General features: G+C 43.8%; 1 protein-coding gene across 4 annotated transcripts in view; it reads left to right on the plus strand.

Moving 5' to 3' along the window:
• Nucleotides 1-22506, plus strand: part of LSP1 (lymphocyte specific protein 1) — a 242879-nt gene that overhangs the window by 122691 nt on the left and 97682 nt on the right. For all 4 annotated transcript variants that reach the window (XM_069223171.1, XM_069223173.1, XM_069223170.1 and 1 more), the window contains exon 2: nt 18015-18164. In XM_069223171.1, the coding sequence (XP_069079272.1) occupies nt 18015-18164 (150 nt within the window). The remainder of the gene's footprint in view (nt 1-18014; nt 18165-22506) is intronic.

The raw sequence follows: 22506 nt of genomic DNA on the forward strand, positions 1-22506 counted from the left end.
TGCACCTCAGAAGGAGGAAGCTTTTTACACATAGATACCAGTGTCAGGGTCTGACGGTGTGTGTCTGCACCTCAGAAGCAGGGAGCTTTTTACACATAGATTCCAGTGCCAGGGTCTGACGGTGTGTGTCTGCACCTCAGAAGCAGGAAACTTCTTACCCATAGATACCAGTGTCAGGGTCTGCTTGAGTGTCTGCGCCTTACAGACGGGAAGCTTCTTACACAAAGATACCAGTACCAGAGTTGACGGAGTTTGTCTGCACGCCTCCGGGCACAAGCTTCTTACTCATAGATACCAGAACTGACGGTGTGGGTCTACACATCTCAGAGGTGGGGAGACTTTTACACATAGATAGCAGTGCCAGATTCCGATGGAGTGTGTCTACACACCTCAGAGGCAGAAAGCTCATTACACACAGATGCCGGTGCCAGGGTCTAATGGAGTGTGTCTACACGTCTCAGGGGAAGGGGGCTCGTACACATAGATATCAGTGCCAGGGTGTGATGGAGTGTGTCTACACACCTCAGAGGCAGGAAGTTCCTTACACATAGATACCAGTGCCAGAGTCTGCTAGAGTGTGTCTGTAAGCCTCAGAGGTGGGGAGCCTTTTACACATAGATACCAGGACCAGATTCTGATAGTGTGTTTACACACCTCAGAGGCAGAAAGTTCCTTACACACAGATACCGGTGCCAGGGTCTGGTGGAGTTTGTCCACACACCTCAGAGGCAGAAAGCTCCTTACACACAGATGCCGGTGCCAGGGTCTAACGGAGTGTGTCTACACGTCTCAGGGGAAGGGATTTCGTACACATAGATGTCAGTGCCAGAGTGTGGTGGTGGCGCCTCAGACGCAGGACGCTTCTTTCGTTGTGACCTTTCCCTGTCCTTCTGATACTCAGTCCCGGGTTCAGTGGAGCTGAACTTGGTTGGAATGCCCCCGCCCCTCTTTCGAGCTTCCTCCTCTGTGGCACTGGCCCGTCCCATGCAGGGATTAGGAGCCCAGTGTGGAAGGAAGGGGGAGGGGGCGTAGCGGAGACGCACAATGGGGCTCAGTTAGCTGTGATTAAGCAGGTAATGGGAGTCCAGCTCGGCTCATTGTTCATATAGTTGTTTAGTCTGGGCAGGGGGAGGGGTCTCGGTTGCTAGGTAATTAACTCAAGCTAACTTCATCCCTAAAGTGGGTCATTAATTACAATCGAAGGCTGTCGGCGATCGGCTCTGTCCCGCCATCAGCAGCTACTGCACGACTGCCCCAGACAGGCCACTGTACAGCTCAGAGCTGTCACTGGTGCGGGTTGACCTCCTTTCCCAGTGACCAGGGTGAGGCCGTCTGAAGCCCCCGTGTAGACCAACGGCGGTGGGAACATGGGCTGGAAGCCATAGTGCAATCAGCAGAGCTCCCAGGGAGGCGTGTAGCAGGTCTGTGGAAAACAAACCCTCTCAGATCTCCAGGGCTGGGGGTAAAAGGCCGTGCTCTGAAATGCACAGACTGGTCCGTAGGCCCGTGCGTACCTGAGCTTCGCATGTACCCATGATGCAGGCCCTGGAATGTAGGGTCTGAGCTTTAGGGATGTGGGTAACTGCTGTTCATGTACACCCAACTCAGGGTTTTAATTGGGCAGGAACTGTCAGGTACTGAGTTCCCGCACTTCCTTAATTTTAAAGGGAGAGTACCTGCACTTCTCAGCGGCAGTCAAATACTTTCAATATGAGAGTACCGGCAACGCCAAGTAGTAAATGGGTATTCTGGGGTACTGAGCGCCTACACTTCTGTTCTGCCATTCGAAGCACTGTGTGCACTGGCTGAAGACACAGGAACGTCCAGCCTGATCTGGAGGGATCCGGGTAAGTGCGCTGTGCGTTTGCCCGTGATGTAGCCACAGGAAGGTGTGTGGGCACCGCTGCTGTTCGCGTGCACTGGACGAGGGCACAGGCCCCTACACCCAGTGCTGTATTCGTTAGTTCGTGACAACCATTTCTCCCTAAACCTTACACCTTTGTCTAATTGGGTTTCCTGTTTGATTGCGTCAGCTGTGTGACCGGATAACTTCATGGCACTGTGGCAACGGCGAGTAGATAAACGGTCCATTTCACCCCCGGATCTGTGGAATTTCGCCCTGCCTCCAGTCCTAAAGCCACATCTCCCAGGCTCTCTGTCTGCAGCCGCCCTGGGGCCGTGCCAGTCTGCCCGCATGCACAGGGAGTCGGGTGCGTTGGCAGCTGGCACTCGATGGGAATGTGGGAAGCTTGCGCGGGAGGCAGCTGTCCGTAGAAACGGTCCCTGGTAGACACCCCCGCCGAGAAGCCCTCTTCTTCCCTCTGTATCTAGTTCGGGAGCCAGCTAGGGCCATCGTGCAGTGGGCAGTACCATTTTTGAGGGATGTTGGCCATCCTTTGGGGAACTAGGTAGATAAGTCCACTGTTGTGGTCGGCCCGGCTGGGGCAAGGTCAGGCTCAAGCCAGGCGCTTTTCACCCCCTATTAGCGTGCAGCCTCCCACGGACTGCCCGTTCTCCACAGGATCACACAGTCAGTGTGTGGCAGGAACTTGAAATCTAATTGTCACCTACTTGAGATCTCACTAGCACTTCTGAAAGCCTGTTATGCAGCTCTACAGATACTTCACTGCCTTATCTCACTCTTGAAGCACCCCGGAGCCGTGACGTGCCAGCGGGGAGGTGTTAAGCCGCCCCCACGCACAGCAGCCTTCCTCTATACATCCACGTCATCTCATTGCTGTCTTTCCTATTTCACCCCTTCGCTTCAACTGTTTCTCTCTCTCTGGCTCACACTGGAATCTTCTCCATTCCTATTACTCCCTCATGTTTTCTCACACCCGTCCAGCTACCTCGACCTCCCGTTTCTGCCTAACTTCTCACACCCTTCTCCTTTCAAAGGTACGGACTGTCCTTCAGTCTCGGATTTCTCCACGTTCGTTCTTTCATTCACTCGCTCTCCCTCATCCTATAACTCCACCCTTCTCCCCCTGCCTCAATCCACCCCTTCCTTTGTCTTCCACTCCATCCACCCTGCTTTCTTTTTTCCGTACCGCCCTTCTTTCATTTGCAATGTTCCCACTCCTGTTTATTTTTGTTCGTCTTTATTTCCTGCTTTATTTCGTTAATCCTCGGACATTGTTGCTCTCTTTACTTCCCTTTTTGAAGAGGATGGCGAAGTTCTCCATTTCCCACGTGTCCCTTTTTCAACCTTTTTTCCTTTCCTCAGATTCGTTCAGTCTCCGTTTAGTTTTTCCTCCTTTCTCTACCATCCTTTCTGTTTCCGTTTTCTTTCCTCTTTCACTCCTTTCCACCTCAACATTGCTTTCATGCCGCCCCCCTCTCCGAATCTTTCTTTCCTTCCATAGTCTCATTTATTTTCTTCTATCTTTCACTTCGTTATCCATTTCTTTCCTTTGTCGTGTTTCATTTTCATCTTCTGATTTAATTTCTTTTTTCCGACCTCTCCTACTATCCATCTCCCTTCACCCACTTTTTACCCCCTTTTTTGCTCCTTATGTTTCTTTTTAATTATAATTAACTAAGTCTTCTTTTTAATTCCATTTATTATGAATTCATTCTTACCAACTTCTGTCGTTTCATTCTCCGTTCCTTCTCCTTCATATCTTTCACTCTTTCATCTTTGCTTTCATTCTTTATTTTTATTCCTTTTCTTCGTGTCTTTCCAACCTTGCTTAATTATTTCTCAATTTCTTTATATCTTCTCGTTTTTCTTTTCATCCACTCTTTTTCATCTGCATCCGCTTATGTTTTTTCTCCTCCTTCCCTTTTATTTATTTCCATCTCCTGTCTTTTCTTTGTACATTTGATTCTTCCACTTTCCTATTTTTGTCACCCTCTTTCTCTTTTTTCCTTTTTGTCACTGTATTCAAATCCTCTCCCTCCCACACTTGACCCTAGCACTTAATTTTGTAATACTATTTTCTTACACTGTTATACATAAGGTTCTGCCAGCAAAAGCTGAATATCTGACCAAAGGTGATCAGCACAGCAATAAAGATTTCAAAGGTTTAATATGACCCAGAGTTGCTAAATTGTAAGATGGCTTGAGAACTCCCGAGCCTCTGACAGTTGGGCTTATAGTTTGAGGACCTGCTAGTATCTGATTCCCTCAAGACCCGGAGAGATATTACCCTCAGGGTAGGGGCATAACATTTTCTTCGCAGTTAGAGAATACAGAGCCTGACCTCTTTTTGGAGGCATACAGTGTCTGTGCTCATGCTGTCCTTGGACTCACCGGTGAGAAGTATTTTATACAGCAGACCTAAGCAATGTTGTCAAGCATGGAGCGAATGGAAGGGAAACACCTGCGAGTGTAAGGGCACCACCCTGGACCAGTTCCACCTCTACCAGACCTCGAGGATTGGCGCACTCGCCCATGCTAAGCACACACAGTATCAGGGAGACTGACGGCACTGACAATAAAGCCCTCACAACCTTAAATGACACATGGCACAACACTGTATTCCCCATTCCCATCTCACAGGTTGATAACTGTGGTGCGGACATACAGCGAGAAGTTAGCAGACGAGAACACACTAACCAACAAAAACTCAGATAATAGGAGACGAAAATATACATGAGAAAAATAGTGAGACACACTTAGCGTTGAGTTCAAGGCCCTACGTCTGCCTGTTGTCAGACCCTTCTCTAGCCCTCTGGGACTGTGGCTATTTACAACCATTTGACACTTGTAGGTACTCTGCAGCTTTTTGTTCCTTTCACTTTTCATAAGGGAAGGTAAGCATGTGTTGTTCAACGTAGTTGGAGTGTAATTTGATACTGTCCTAGAACAGGACGTGCCTCGCTCAGGTGCTGATAACTCTCGGACATAATGTTATCTATACAATTTAACAATGTGAAGCATCATCAAAACTACTCGGATTCACAAATTCCATAATTTCACAATAAGGAGTTATGGCCTGAAAAAATGTTTGTCTAGTCCATCATAAAAAACACTTCCAGCAGATTTCCGAAAAAATACAGCCAACCCCCCGTTTCTCGATACTCGGACCACTTTTCCAAGGCTGAAAATACATAAATCACAAATAGGCAAAGATAAAATACACTGAACAAACATCACCTAAATTAACCATAATATTTCAAACAATAATACCCCATTGTTTATAACACCACTATTGTGTGCAAACAAATCAAATGTACAAATGATCTTTGAAGAAAAACTTAACAGTATATAAACCCATCTGTATGTCTAATGGAACTGGACACATGCTGTCTTCCTGTGATTTAAAGGTGGGCAGCACCGTGTAGGGTGTGTGGCTGGAAGGATGTTTTCTGTGTTTTGATCCTATGTGGGAAGTGTTTCTTTGTGGTTCGTGATAAGCATCGAGATGCAGTTATCGTGAAATGGGACGTAGCACTTAGCAGTGTGATGGATAAAGAAGTGGGAGTGATAATCACACAGTTTATAGATTTCAGTAAACTGACAGCTTTGGACAGCTCTTCAAGCCCCTTTATTGTATTTCTTATGTTCATAGTAGATTTAACTTGTTGCGGCACTGGGTTGTCCATTCTGAAATATTTTGTTTAAAGTTAATGCCCCTGAGCAGGCAAAGGGGCGAAATGGTGGAGGGATCTGCTGGGACTGCCTTAGTTAACATCATCCAGTATGATATGTACAATTACAACAGATTCAACAAACAACACAGTGGGCCATGAAACAATATAAACTCATAATGGAGCATCATTCACATTCATAATTTTTCTTTGCACGGTCCACTGTAAACCTAATGTTTTAATGTTGATGTTTCTATTCTATGGTCATATGTCAAGGGTCTCATCAAGACTCATCAGTCATCTGTATATGCAGAGATTATGCTTATTGATTTATTGAAAATAGTGATGCAGACTTGAGTATTCCTCATAGAATAGATCACAACTCAATAGACATATGGCAGGAGGGTGGTCCTTGCTCATAGGATCAAAGTATGATGGCATTGACCAAGTTATTAACCTTCAGTAATGCCTTGTCTGGTAGAGACTCTCTCTAGCTGCAGATTCTCCCCCCTCAGAACACTCCCCAGAGTGGGCCAGGCAAATGCCGAGCAATATCTGCACATGCTGGCTGACCGCATCCATGTGGAAAGCATCTCGTGTGGCACCCACACTGGCGCCACTCCAGGACACCCACACCAGGCTCTTTTCGGGACACCTCTGTGCCAGAAGTCATGGGGCCACAGCAGAAAGCTGACGAACTAGTGTGCTGACACTAATGACCTCCAGGATCCTTTCTTGGAGAGATTTATAGAACAGCAGGTACATCTTTTATGCGATAGTTGTGAGTCACCCACTTAAATAAGTTTTGTTCCATGTAGGTCAACCCATTGTACGTCCATGCAATAGAAATATAGGACTGGCCGATGGCAAAGTCTGTTTGTGCAAACCAAAGTCCTGAAGAAAGATTCATGTTAAGCCATTGCCACTTCGTAGCACGTTATGCCCACATTGCTTGTTCTTGGAGATAGTAGTTAGGCCATGTCACACATGCCATAAAACTCTCTTTTACACTGCAGAAAATTATTCCTGGTAGGTCGTGTTCATGGTGGGTTTCATCAAATCATTCACCTAAATAAGAAGTTAGTTACCGTTTCTGGCTTTGTGGGGGACTGGAGGGTGGATACTTCTTCCTTTACCATAAACACGTGTAAGATTTTAATTTTGTGAAAGTCTGTTCACACATATTTTATTATATAACTGCTTACTTTTTATACCTATAATGTAAAACAATTAGATCCCAAATGTTGTCCAAGAAGTCACTTTTTTTGGGCCAAAGCTCATTAATCTGTGTTTGCATTGTACATGGAACAACATGCTTAAATGTGGTATGTAATATAAAGCACTGACATATGCCATTGAGAGCACGGATGAACACATAATATACCAATTCAAAATAGAGTACAAAGATCAGTTACAGCTAGGATTGGGGACCGCTGCATGGTTTAAAACTGTGCGAGCTGGTTAATTAGGAGTACAAACCCTGTCTAGGCTTGGTTGGAGCCTATCCTCATGTGCTCCTTATGAAAGTCCCTGCTGGGCAGGTCTGATCAGCTGTCCTGGATTCCCCTCCAAGATGTGCATCAGTAGTGCGGACTCTGCCTTCAGGATGCACGCGGTGATAAGAGAGGGAGGGCTGATGATGTCCAACAGTCTCCGCCCTATATGCTGGCCTCGACTGAGTACCACGCAACAAATGACCTCAGAAGAGCTATGCTCCTAGGGAAGCTGAGACATATCATCCAGCGGCTCTTGCCTCACCTGTCACTGCCCAGGGGTATGAGTGAATGTTTAGATTACTTATTGGTAGTCTTCACTATTCTGATTTCAAATTCCTCAGCCCATTATATATTACTGCAGTTGTGAGGCCACGCCTCACCCTAGGCACTCCTATCAAGCAACCTTCTTTTCTTTCCATTACAATTCCTATCCCTTGAACTGTTAAAGAGACACATAATCCCACTTCACCCTGCTGCTATGAGGAGTGTAGTATCCACCCAACCAACCAGGGTGGGTGGCAATGTGAGTAATGAGATGAGGAATTAGAGTAATGTAGATTACTGGTAAGTAATCCAAACATTATCACCTTCTTCCACATTTCTCATTGCATTCCTCACTAATCCAGTTATTCAAAAGTATTACTTTCAGAATTATAGACACATATATCCACATGACACAGCTCATGCTACACACATTTAATACTATAAACATAAGGTTGTCAAAAACCTAAATATAAGGCACATTCTTTGCATTCAGCATCTTTGTACTAAACTGTGATTCAGAACCGGTTGTCAACTTTAGTCAGTAATGTATAACAAAGGTAGACTGCATTGCCCAAGTGACTGCTGCACAGATATCAGTCATAAGAGAGCCTTTCAGCCGATGAGGCGGCCACTCCCCTGGTCTAACGAGTCTGAAGTGACCTTGAAAGCTCATAACCAGAATTAACATAGAAAATTGAAATTGGTTCTTTAGCCCAGCGACCTAAAGTGGAAAGAATCTTTTTTCACTTATCCCCCTGGAGTGAATCATGACATGAAAAGAATAGGCCAATGTGCAAACACGGCGTGGTCAGGCATTGCATCTGTTAGTAACTAAATAGTGTGAGGGTGGGAGAAAAGCACATACTGACTGTTGTACACAGATGCAAAGAAAGGAACACCCACATCTTCTGTTAGAGGGGGCCAAAACACCACTTAAAAAAAGTTCCCCACGGGACCAGGACTGTCGAGCATTCATTAGCACATCCACCACTGTGTTTAAGCTGCACGTTGTAAAGTACTGCTGTGGCATAGTTAAGGATTTCTTTAAGTGACTTTCCTGCACCGTACACTTGTCTTCCACCGACCTCTGCACATTCAGCATTATTGATGCCTGAAGCGTACCTTGCTTACGTTTTATCATAGTGGTGGCGGATTGTGCTGTTACACACCTAAATCCCAGAAACTTTTTTTAAAATCAGAAAGTGTTTGAGAGTCCATGCCATAGTCATTAAACTCAGAAGCCTCTAATAAGGCCCTTTCTGCCTGCCCATGTCCTGCTTTCTTTTAACACACAGCCCCTACACTAAGTCTTCATCTTGCCTCTTAGCCAATATTAATGCAACCCTTCCTCGTCCTCCGTGTCCTTTTCAGGCACTTTGGGATCAACACACTGTTTGTGTCTCCTCGCTTCTGCTGAAAGACCTTGAAATGTTTACTAATGTTGCTTCTGGGTCATCCCCTGCAGCCTCACCAAATTGCTTGTAGTTCTGGGAGTACATTTATACAGAAGTAGCCCCTTTTCTGCTATGTTTATTCCCTTGAAACTGTGTATATTAGTACGGCACACCCTTGCTACATTACTGCCTTACTTCCTTTAAATTGTATATATTACTACTGCACACAAATGCCACATTACCGCCTTTTTCCTTGAAACTGTGCTGTGTATATTGCTACTGCACACCCATGCTGCGTAACGCCTATATTTCCTTTAACTGTTTATTGCTAATGCACACTCCTGCTTCATTACCGCCTTATTTCCTTTAAACGGTGTATCTTCCTACTGCACTCCCCTGCTATCCCACCCTCAATGTCCACATGCTTAGATTTTGAAAACAGTCCTCACAGTACTTGTAGTTTAACTCATGCACTTTTGTGTTTGCTCGTCTCTGGCTTCTTGCATTCTCAGCGTGTTGCTTTGCAATTGTGTCCTCCAGAAATGGATACGGAATCCTGGCCAAAATAGCCCATATGATCTCCAGAGCTGGCCATGGTATTGTACGTTTAGCCTAAAGATATTAAAGATGTGGCCCTCAGAAAGCACCACAATATCCTATGCGTGGCCTCCAGCTAAAATACTCCACTTTTATCCTTTTAACTCATGCGTACACAAACTCACAACCATCTTTTTCTTTGGCTAGGTCAGAATAAAGCACGTTTTTGAGCTCTCGGGTGCTCACGTAATCCTTTTGTGTAATATTTTCTCATTAGTATTTGGTTTGGCATTAAAGAGTCCTAGCTGACGCTGCCCATTGAAACCCCAGTCCATCCTCAACCTCCAAGTTGATTCACAGGCATTTGGACATTGACTGGGGTCAGTGAACAGCCAATAAAATAATTAGTATCACTAGGTGGGAGCACACTGAGACCTCCGGTGCATTTATGGGGTACACAGTTCACACAAGTGTTTGTACTATCAGTTATTTTCATAAAGTGCATGCGTTAAAGGTCTACTACATTCCTTGGCACATGTTTACTCAAAATTCTAGGTGTTGGGATAATTAGGACCAAAAGTAAGTTCACTGATTTTACCCGGAGCCCGCTCCCTGAAAGGTGTCGGGAGCAATTTTGTGTTTTTAACCCCCAAAGTCTGACAACTGGGATAAAGCCCTTGCTTTGAGCGGAGTGTGATTAAACTCACTCCTCCTGAACATAGGAGAAACCTAAGTAACCTTCACACAAAACACTGAATGGTGGTGGCCTTCTGGGGGAACTCTGCCTCAGTCACATCCCAGTCAGTCTCTGATATGCACACATGCCATTTTGCATCTAAATGCGCACACACACACAGTGTAAATATAAGGGTTGAGTAAATGTTGTATCTACTCTGGATGAATACATCAGGACTAGAAACATCTCTCCTTGAGGTTCACGTGAAAGGATATACCATAAATACTCTTAATTCATATAGTCACCAACCTAAAGGTCATCCTCCTTGATAGTACCTTATAATTGTCACTAGAACATATTTGGTCATACATCACCCACTGAACATGCACCAGAATGTGGTGCTAGAAGCTGAAAAAGAAATACTCGTAGGACCTCGGCAGCAGTAGGACTAGACTCCTGTCCTCCCACCTTCCCAGGATCTTGAAAATATAAAAGTTTTTTTTAGCAAGGCTCGCAGTTTACGTATTTCATGGATCCTCCTAGGATAAGAAAGAAAAAACAGCCATCAGTCCAATCTATCCCACGCTAGTATCCTAGCCAAATCAATGGAAGCAGGGGATGTCCTTGGCCACACATGGCTTGCCTTTTGTTTGATACTACATCATTTACTCGTGGAACGGCAAAGTCCTCTGAATTTGAAACGGAGTGTAGTACTTGCCCAGACGGCAGAGCAGAGAAGTGTGATAGGATCCAGGCCTAATCGTTGTCAAACAGGAACCCTCAACACACTGTATTAGTTACACCTGCTAAAATGTTGTCAAGATAATCTAATATTGATATAAAACTTTACAGTTCCGCTTACATTATTTTCATACGAAATGTATTTACATCTGCCTAAAGGTCGTCATTTTTCCGGCCCGAACTAATTTCAGTTATTTGATGGCCAACTTGTCAAATGCTTGACAGGTAGCATGACCTCTCAAACTGATACACTAATATGGAAAGCTTGTCATCATGCTCGAGTGCCCGTACTTCCCTAACACACACATTCTACGGTCGATCCAGGGCAACCATCAGTAGACACCCCACTTTTTGCATCCTCGTCACCTGTGTTGTATTTAAAGGCGAGGCGTGGAAGGTTAGTCAGTCTTTTATTTCTAAATACTCTCAATGGCATCGTCAGTGTTCTCACTAGACTCTCCTCGGTCTAATTGTCATTTAGAATCTTCACAGACTCGACGGAATAACACGAATAGAAATGGGGGGTAAAAGATTGGAACAACCAGAGAGGGCAAATATAGGTCAGCGGGGGTAGAAAATAACAGGAACAGAAATGGACGGGGTTAGAGGTGGAATGAATCACAGACAGCAAATAGAATAGTTGGAATACAACAGGGTCTGACAGGTCAGCAATCCTATAAGACTGTTAACAGTGGAATCTAGGCTAACACATCCTTGCAATAACATGCTTAAAGCATAGAGACAGGCATTGGCAATTGATAGCAAAGGTGCAACAGAACTTCAGAATAAGCCAGCTGACAGAAATGAATGTTTATGCCTCTTTCGCAACGCACCCTTAGCACAGTCCGTCTGATGCCACCATTTTGATCTCAGTTCTGATTTAGGCAGTGGGGTCACATGGGCTTCGGTGGCTATCAAAACAGCAAGGGGATTTTTTGAGAATAGAAAGAATCCCTTGTTTCTACATGCTGTCAAAAATTCATAAAGAGGCCAGTGTTCCACCAGGGATGCAACTTAGAGCTCCTGTTGTGGTTCTGTGAGTTTTTTATGCCCTCTTCTAAAGGCCACCAAGAGTGTACTAACCCTGATAAGATATTGAATATCACCCTAATCTTAAAGTCGTGGCCACCATGGACATCAAAGATTTATGTACAGTATCCCCCAGTAAATAAGCAGGACTGAGGGTTAGAGGGAATGTTGAGAAACAAAAACAGGGACTACCAGACTATGAACAGTCTTGTAATGGCCCTTGGAAAAATACAGCTGACAAAAAAACCAAGCATTTGCAATGCAATGGGTCTCGCTTCTGCTCGAGTTAGAGCTATTAGCATTGTAAACTCCTAACCTGACGTTTCTTTTCTTGTCACATAAACTGAAAAGTAAAAGTAAAGCAGTGTCACATAGGCTGCCATGAGCATGAAGGAGACACACAAAAGGAAACAGAAGTTCGCTTGCAGTCAAAAGTATGGGCAAAAGTGCAATTAACCATGCAACCCGCAAAAGTGAAATCATCTATGTAACAGAGTCAATGTCATGCAAAACGCTCGACTACTGCCCAGCGAGATTGTGCAGTATGGGAAATAAAAATAAATAGTCCAGAAGCCATGCAGAAAACACAGAGCTTCGTCTGTTTTCAGTAGTTTTCCAGTGCCTTTGAGGAGGGCTAAACACCGGAAAAGGTATGGCGTATGCATGCCTTTCATTAATGAAATCAAGCAAATTTTAAAAGGCAAGCCCGTGAACCAACCAAAAAGATGGGCGTGGTTAAAAACCCACAGAGAGATTACAACAGGGGCCAGAGCGCTTGCGCGCTCAAACCTAAAAAACTACTTCCAGTTAAGTCAAACTCTCTGCTGTTGTTTGACAACCATCATTCAAGGACCCTAAGAGAAAATCTCTTTCGAAAGGTTCTCTGCATCAGGAGAAACTAGGCAGAGCTTCGCTTTACTAAAATCTCATGTCGCACAAACCTTTTTGGACAATAATTTTTACATATGCACGGCAAAGGCCTACAATAAAGTGCGATTATGCTGTTTTGATGTAAACACAGAAAGCGTTTTGCTACTTCTCTGGCTAAACGTGCACGCAGTAGATGCCTATGCAGTAATGACCCAAGCGGTAATGAATGCTAAGGCACAGGTGGCAATGAACAGGAACTTACGATAGATTGCATTAGACCAACGTGCATACACCTAACACTGTACGGATGTGCAATATAGACCATAGTTGGCTGCCATTACTACATTTACAAAAACATAAATTTTTACTGTGATGTCACATACTGACGTCTAACAAAACGTTTTGGACATATCTCCTAACATACATCAGACATGGCCAAAATGGCTGTTATAGACAACTAGTGCGGTACCCAACAGCACATGCCATCAAAATACATCATACGTTATCAAACAAAACATACACATCTCTATCACAAACATGCACACATATAATCTCCATCTTCTCCCTCGGACACACACTCGGATATAAACATACATACATATGTAATTGGCAACACACTCTTTGACATTAACTCTTGAAGAATAAATGCAAAGTTATAGAAGTCTGTATATTTAAAAAATAAACTGGCTACGTTAGCACTTTTGTTGCAATGGGAAATACGTCTGGCTTCCTTGAAAGGCCACTTAGTGCATGCAGGTGGTGGGCTACCACCACTCAGTGGCAGCCCTCAGTCCCTGGAAAAGTTCACCTCTTTGGTGAAGGGGAATACCTGTTTCAACTGAGAGGTGCTGGTACTTCCCCCATTAAAGGTATTGCATACAGCTGATAAATCCGGGTACTTTCCTTTTCCAATTCAATAAGGGCAGGTTCTCAGTGGCTGAAAGTACCGGCCCATTTAAAGCTCTGGGTGTGGTTGCTGGCACTGGTTGGGGGGTATAGCTGGGTACCTGGCTTTGCTGGAAGGGAAAGCTGAGATTTTAAGAGGCCCTGCTGAAGGTGGAGGGGGCGGGAAAGGGCGATGGCAGATTATTAAAAGTCTGCCTCATGGTATCGGTATGCCAGGAATGTCCTTATCGCTTCCTGTGAACTATGGGGTCCTGCAAGGGCGGGTGAGAGGGGGATGAGGCAGCCTCTGAGGTCATGTAACGAGGGGGCGAGACTTGGCTGCAGGAGGCATGCTGCATGAGGGAGAACCTTTATAAAAAAAGAAGCCAACTGTATGTACCCTTCATGTTCACAAGCTGAGGTTCATAACCCCTGTGTTTTTTCATCAAAACTTACCTCTAAACCCCAACCTGTTCACAGGTGCAACGGAATCAAAAAAGTGCAAAGGCCAGCTGAACACATCGTGAGAAAAGTACTGCAAAAATGAGGATCTTGGAAGCTCAGTTTTATCTAAATCACACTGGTGATGGGTTTGACACGGAGGAAACCAGATCCAGCTCTCAAGAATGGCCAGATATGGACATTCTGCTTTAGACACAGACACCAAAAACACTCACAGCCAGACAGACAATATGACAACATGTAATATCCTCATGGAGATCTTTAAATGCCAGCACACGCTCAGAGGCAAATGAGTAACGGCGACGGGTGGGGGAGGCAGGGGGTAGGGAATATGATCAAGGTGAATATTGAAAAAGAAAAGAAGCCATGAGCCTCAAATAAAAAAAATAAAGAAGGTACTCAAACCTAGTTCACACCAAACTCAAGAAACAAAAGTATAGCTTTGTAACATTGTAGTATCTGGACACATCCGAGACTCCTATCCCTCCTATCTACAATAGCAGTGATGCCTTCGATCCAAATAATTACAGCAGAATCCTAATGTAAAATAACACTTCATCGGGATCCTGAAAGGCTTCCTAGTCAAACATTAGCGTATTCACATTAGACTTTAATCAGCTGTCATGTAAAGGACTAGAACTGGGAAAACCTTTCTTTGTGTTGACGTCTGAAAAGCATTTAATTTGTTCTGGACCCTAGAACTAGGCATTAGTAGTTTACTACATACTGGATTGAGGAGAATCATACAACATAATAAAATTATATGTGTCAGAAACCCCTTTCAGAGGGCCATAGAGCAAGCTGGGGTTACTGGGCCCAATCGTGGGGCTGCGGCATTTTACTTCTGATGCCTGAGGGCCCAACCTACTACTGGTCCTGAGTAACTGGGTCAAGTACTACCCCTTCAGCACTTGACTCTCTGTCGTAGCGCAGGCCGAGAAGTAGAAGCCTCCTGGGAGTATGGAGAGGAGGATGGAGGAGGGTAGATGCAAAGTGTCCAGAAACTCATAACTCAAACCATGCTCCACAACCCCAATATATGAATGCCCGGCCAGATACTTGCGTTTATTACAAACGTGGTATTTATATACATACACAAATTGAATACAGCATGCAACAAATAGTATACATAGTTTACTATGACAGGAATCTAGCATTCTTAAGGTACGTCCTGGGTCCCCTCTCTTATATAAGGGCCGTGGTTTGCTCCGAATCACGTGAGGGGATCATTCAGGTTAGGTCCCCCCTAGAAAGTATAAGTTTAGAAGTTCAAAGATGGCATTGTAAACATTAAACTACCCAGTGCAGTAACACTTTTAATGAGACCAAGTTCTCCCAGAGTCTCGATGGCCCGGCCATGAGTCTTACCCTCTCTCGCTTGGAGCTAGGGTTAGGTAGGTCTGAAAGCAGCCCAAGGGTGAGCAGAAGTATGGATGGTGCAGAAAGGTGACAAGCATCCTCGGTGCACCTCTAATCATGCAGTAAATCTTCCTGAGTTCACCAGCCGGACTCATGTGCTCCTGGTTTCGAGTGATGGAAGCCCTGTTCTTTTCCTGCAGCTTATAACCTCCTACACTGCTCTAGCGCAAGCTGCTCCAGGGCGATGGCACTCCTCTTTCCCAGAGGCCCCACTGATGGTGGACATTTCAGAAATAAAGAACCCTTTTGAAGTACACAAGAGAACTTGGCTCGCCCTTCCTCCAATGTGTGGAGGAGGCAGAGCCGATAACATAGACAGTACTAAAATCAGTCTTGGATTGCTCCTCCACATGTTCTCTGAAGACCAAGGGCTTCCAATGTGGTACTGCCCACGTACATCACAGCAAGCACACACAAAAACATAAGCACTCCACTTCTCTACATACTAACATGATGTAGGCCACGGGTGAGTTAGATATTCAGCAGCGGAACTTTAAATGAGTGGGCCCTCAGTCTTCATTCCAGTGAGACAGGTAGAAAGACCTGTTCACTTTAAATGGTATCCTGCCCCCACTGTGCTCATGCCACTCAACTCTGGGTGAGAGCAGTAGCCCTCTACCGCTACCAGGGTAATGCTTTGTGCATCCCTTCCGGTCTGACAAGACTGCAGTCTGTTAGACAGGGCTAAGTCATGGTGCACCCGTATGATCCGTGTTTACCCATGACAAAACTATTGGTACCAAGGGTCCAGATATCTCCACTCCTAGGGGAACATGTCCATTACCATGCAGGAGACTTTGGTGTCCCAAAGTGGTGGGGTTAAACTACCTGCAAACAGGGACTTCAAACAGAGCTGGGGAGTCTGATATAGGTGCAACCACTGCCCAGCCTGGTTCAACATTAATATCAAGCATCTAAAATGGTTACCTCCGGCCCTAAAATCTCCCATTACTGAGCACCTCGTAATATATCCCAAGGAAGTGCAATGCAGGTAAAGTCCTCAAAAAGCACATATATAAAAATACTTAAAATGATGGTCCTCAATAAAAAAAAATCTAAGAACAGAAACCAGTTAAAACCTCAGCTTCTCAATGTTACCTTAAGGGTGTAGCACCAAAAAGTGCATGTAGACAGGACGATCTCCAGATACAAGCATACATCTCCAGGACAGCAATCAGGTTCTGTGTGTGCACAAAACTGCATAAATCCTGGATGCAGATAGGAACTGTCAAGATATCCCTGCCTGCTTAATATTCTAAATAGCATACATACGGAAAGTGACACAAGTGCCCTTTGCTACTAGGCAAATGCTGAAAGACCTATTAGCCACGCCCTCCACGTAACCCCAGCATCTCACAGCTGTGCAATCCCTCTGAAGCACCACTTTTCCGAATCCTAACACATGAATCTGTGCACAGAGTGGGGGTGGTGGTTGTCTACGCCAAAAGGTAGCACTGTACATTCGTGGACTAGGAAGGTTTCGATTGCAGAATCCACATATGAATGTTCTTCATCTTCGCCCCCTACCAGGAAGTGACTATCATCTGGGTAGTCTATGAACTGCAGTCCAAACCAAGCTGGACATAGATAGGGTGGTTCGGCAATAGATGGTGCATTCATAGCAAAACCATTTGCCTAGATTGTAAAGTTTTCTGACCCTTCTGCTTTTTCTGCCATTTAATGTAAAATGGTGAATGTGTTGTCTTTGTTCAGAGCTCCATAAATCTTTGGCAAAGTGTGTTGTGTAAAAGAAAAACGATATCAAATGTATATGTTATGTAACAGGAATGATGGGGAGAGGAGTCTGGCTGTGACTCCATGTAATTATGTAATGGAAAAAGGGGTGAATGATGAGCATGCTCATCAGATCATGTATTTGGAATGGGAAAGGCAGTGACCTCGGCTGTGAGATCATCTGATCCCAGCAGGAAGTGAAGCTTGCTATCAATCATATCATCTAGAGGTAATGGGGTGGGACTCTGTTGTGAGCTCATACAGTGGACTGAGTGACTGGATAAGTTCATGAAATGGAAGGTGATGGGTGAGAGAAGTGAGACTGCGAGGTCTGTGTGGTGGGGGAGGGGTGAATCTGAGCATAGAGAGGAGTAAATCTTTTTGTACCAATATCTGCACATACTGTAGATTACATAGAGGCTACTTGCACATTAACTTGGTCTTTCTGCAGAAATGTGTGTAGAAATCCTGCAAGTTACCTGCCCACACCCCTTAAATTAACCAGTGTGTCTTCTGTATTTATTTGGTGCTTCCAGATGTATTTAGGGAGGCGGCCAGTACCAGTGCAGGTCACCAGGTAGCATCAAGTTAGCTGGTATACAACAGCTGGGAAGGCTCAAATATGACCAAAAAAACAGGATTAGAACTCAAAGCTAAAAGGTCAAGGATTGCAGACCTTTAAAACCCAGGGCAATTTATTTCCTACATGAACACAATAGGTATTCTCCATTTTTAGGTTGAGCGTAAGCGTTCGACCTCATGTATACTTCTTATGGCTTAAAGCAATTTCATTTGTTGGTTGCGGCGTCCTTCAAAATTATGTGACAGGGTTGACCAATTTATGTGGCAAGAAAAGTCCAGCTCTGTATTTACAATGCCAATAGTTCTAGTTTAAGAAAATTCTGCTTTTTAGCTTATGTGGTAACATATTATGTTCTTGATGGTTAATTATCTCTTTACTTGTCTTCACAGACTGACAACACAGTGGAGTGTGGAAGACGAGGAAGAGGCGGCTCGTGAACGGAGAAGAAGAGAGCGAGAGAGGCAGGGCCAGTCCCAGGAGGACGACGAACTGACTAGCCCATCAGTGCAGAACGGAGTGACAGAGGTGCTAGACAACCGGTAAGAGGATGTATTGCGTGTGAGGTTTTGATTAACACTCAACTAAGTATGAGTCTTTGTCTAAGCTCAGAAAAATACAAGGCCAAATCTCTTCCAAAGAAGACATGTGAGTCCACAACCAAGAGGGAATATTGGCTTTATCAAGAAACTTATATTTCCTGATTGTAGCTGGCAGAGAGAAGAGCTCACATGTGAATACAATTCTCAACCCACACAGCCCACAGAGGTGATTGCCTTAATTATGAAGCATATGTTTATAGTCTACCTTGCCTCCTTCTATACAGTGAATCAAACAAGCATTGTCAAAACTAATAAGTCTTGCCTTTTGGACCGGTTGACTTTACCAGTGTTCCTTGTAAATGTTGTACAGCATCATCAAAAAAATAAATTCAAATAAAAACAAAAATGTTGAGATAACTCAATCATGTTGGTCCATGCCATTCTGTAGGTGCATGCATGCTTTGAAAACATGTGCACACCTAATGGATAAATCATGCACCATTTTCTTTTTTATTTATTGAATGATCTATGATGGTGGTTGCCTCTTAGATTAGTCAATAATAAAAAATGTGTGTAAGCACTTTTTTATAGGGGATTAAACTTATGAAGTGCTTTCACAATAATGCAGTACAATGCGAAATGTAAATCAAATCATGAAGTAACTTTATAATAACTTAGACCAAGCGCTAAAAGGGTGAAAATGTTCTTTTAGCCGGCAACAGCAGGGGTGTAGATCATGAATGGAACTGACAGAGGGGGGCAGAACTTTCTCATTCTTGTTAAGAATATATACTGGCAAAGCCAAAAGGTCCCACCTTTAGAGGGTGATTCTAGACATATTCGCATTTCCAATATGTTTTTTTTATTGGCACTGACAACAAAAATCCACAGTGGGTGCCTGTGAGTCATGCTGCATGCTTATGCCGGAAAGTCCATCTTAACATGGTTTTTCCTTAAGAGAAAAATCATTTCAAGGTGGCTGCTGGTACGTCACATGCCCGAGCATGCATGTGCATGAATTGCCTTCCATCTTGGAATTGTTTTCTATATGAGAAAAATAATTCTAACACGGCCCTTCCCTTTGTGTCTCAAGTAATAAGGAGGAAGCCCGACAAAGATAGAGAGTCAGTAATCAAGTGGGAAGAGGACAGTAGTTGACTTGAGGACTGTGGTAGCATGAAAAGCCAACAATAGAAGAGCTGTGTCTGAAATCAAAGGTGACACCCAGGTGGTGGACAGGAGTTGTCAGTGAGAGATGTGTAGGAATGGAGGGCAAGCCTGAGTGTGAGGGGACGAGCCTGGAGAGAAAAACATTTAAGGTTTAACAGGGCTGAGCTGGACAGAGTGAGAATGCATGGCCTCATAAACAAAATAAAGATAATAAGATATTGTCTTTGAGTGAACGGTCCTAAAATTAGAAGAAAGAAGCAAGCATTAGCAAAACGAATAGGTCTTTATTGACCACCAGCCTTTTGGATTTGTCAAGGCTTGTTAGGTCTGTGTTTTGCCATGTTTTTGCAAAAAGTTGTTTTTGAGGAGACTGCCAGGCACTCATCAATTTAAAAATTAAAGTTCACTAAAAGCAAATATGTTTTTCAAAAAGCACACATTGTCATAGTATTCTCTGGCACGTGAGCTAACTACTCTGTGTCAAGTTGTGATCCTTGTGAAATGGCAGGATGCCATCACTCACAGTGAAGCTAGCCAGTGGCTAAAGTGGGCTGACCCACCTCCAATGCTGGATGCTGCAATGGTCAGCAGAAAAATGTGTGCGAATGACTCAATAACAGACTAATGGTTGAAGAGGGCTGGCTAAAAGCCCTTATACGTAAGTATACTAGACACGTTTAGTAATGCCAGACCGAACAATAGATTAGAATCTCCATTATTGAAATGAAATGAAATGATAGAATAGAGTGACAAATGATAAATGGAGTTATTTGGATCTTGGAAATGTCCAAATCGTGTATTGAACTCCGTGCAAGTCAAAATATTTGAGGCCCAGATTTTATTCCTAAGAGGAAGTGAACATTTCCTCCAACCTATGCCGGAAACCTCCCACATCAAGAGCTTCTTTCCCAGTGGCATCATTCACTGTGATTTCCGACCTTGCACTTCAAGCTGTAGGATGCTAACCAAGACCGCATTTTGCAGGATGCACTTAAAACTGAAAGCACAGGAGGCCTGCTGCCCTATATTAATGTGCTATTGAACAAACAACTGAAGTTCTGTCCACTTAAAGTCACATCCTCTCCGTTACCTTCAGTTTTTTCTCTCTTTTTCTTCTAATGTTTCTTTCATTCTGTTACATTTCCCTCCTTTTCTCATTGCTCTCCCCTTTTCGCTCTCTCTAATCAACCACTGTTTCCCTCTATCAAAAGAATGCAAGAGATCATGAAGCACGATAAGATCTGAGTGTTTTCGTGTCTATTCTCCTTGACGGACTGAAGTGACTTTTGAGTCTAGAACTCTCACACAGCCATATGGATCTTGTCCGTAGAACCATAAGTCATTGCAGTGTTCCTGTATGCCGCACCCTTACTCACTTGAGCTGTTCCTGTGTGTAGAACCCATGCAAACTAGAATTGGTCTTGCAATTGTAACTTGATTATTCCTTGTTTCTTCTAACAAAAACATCTAAATGTAAGCTCTGCGTCTGGAAAGGTGCAGTTTTTTTTGTTTTGTTTGTATCTCATGTCCTTCTTTAGCTCTTTACGAGGTTCATGTTAAGACTATGTAACCTTACTCTGCACCCCACATGTCAATCCTTTTTTAACCCGCATGCGATACTTTTTCTTCTTGCATACTTGATATCATAAACTACATAGCTGTGAGGTACTCTGACACCCTCTGTGTCCTTGTTAGCACATTTATAAAAGTTTCTACATAAATATGTGGAGCCTTCACACATTGCAAGAGTTTCTGGATGGACAATCCTCTGTCCTGGCGCAATTCTTGTGTGTAGAAAACTCAGGTGCTCGTGGTTATTACATGCAGACGCATCACACACTCGATTTTTGTATTTCTTTACTGTGTGTGCCATCTCCAGGCTGGAGTAGTTCCTGGCTGTGGTAACCTAAACAAGATTGTGTATGTAACACCCTCATGCTTTGGGTCACCTCTTCGTAGAGTCCTCCATGCTGCAGACATTATCGCATGGGTCTTCAGCCATCCAGTATTGGAACGCTCTTGAATGTGGAATCACACAAACTGGAGGAATACCAACTTGCACAGTACTTACACATTAGAGTAGCCATTGGATGATTTTTGAATAAATTTATTGCGTTTGAGCGTTCCTCCGTTGCAAGTAATCTCATTCTGACAATTTGTTCTACAAATGTGCAGTTATTACAAAGAAGGTGAGAGTAGCCATTGGATGGGGTGTATGTGTACGCTATAAAAACCAGCTAGCATAACCTCAAAACGTGGAGGCCTTATTGGTTGTGGTGCCCTCACTTGCTTCTTTTATGTACAGATTTCACACAGCGGAACCAGTGGTACTGGAACAATTTTCAGAGTGGGGTTGTTGAAATCAGTATTACATCACTGAACGCATAGGGACCATGAAATGCCCAAGTTTTGCAGAAAGATCAAGTGAAGCAAATGACACTCCGATCCAGTAAGAGAGCTATAAGGGTGCAGTATGTAGGTGGTGGTGAAATTTGGATTACACTGTATTACGAAAGCATGATATGGTAGCCCACTTTCATTTACCAACAGCACAGTTTCCATTGAAATGGCCACTAATTTTGCACCAAAATAGTATTACCCATAAAACTGTACTCATGAAACTACAAACAATAATGTGTGGAAATCAGATTTTATTAAATATTTGTTATTTGGGCATTACCCAATAAAGTGTCTTGAACTGCTTTGATGCTATTAAAATATTCCTTTCCATCACACTTTAGAATTATCAAAAAAACTCTTAATTTGTGCTTTTCTAAATGCTGACAAATTTGTGCAGTTAATTGATAGGTAATTACATTTTATTGTGTGTTGGAGAAAAAACGACATCCTTCAGCTGTTCTTTTCACACCAGCAAGGCTGTCCACATTATTCACTTTACAAAGTCCTCTCACTGTACAATCAGAGAAAGACAAGTAAACTCCAGCCTTCATGTTTAAAAGAATAAGCAGCTATTTGTCAGAAGATTAGCCTTAAGTTTGACTACTTTCTTTGAAGCACAGCACATGTGAAAAGATAAAAACAAAATTTAAGGACATCTTTATTGCTCATTTACCTTCCGAACAGTGCCATGGTTATTTTGGGGGTGCTGCAGCACCCCTACTTCCAGCGCCTCTGAATGGATCCTTCTAATATGCTCATCTCCTCACACGTG

The sequence above is a fragment of the Pleurodeles waltl genome, chromosome 3_1 (genome assembly GCF_031143425.1).
Source record: "Pleurodeles waltl isolate 20211129_DDA chromosome 3_1, aPleWal1.hap1.20221129, whole genome shotgun sequence".
Taxonomy (NCBI): domain Eukaryota; kingdom Metazoa; phylum Chordata; class Amphibia; order Caudata; family Salamandridae; genus Pleurodeles; species Pleurodeles waltl.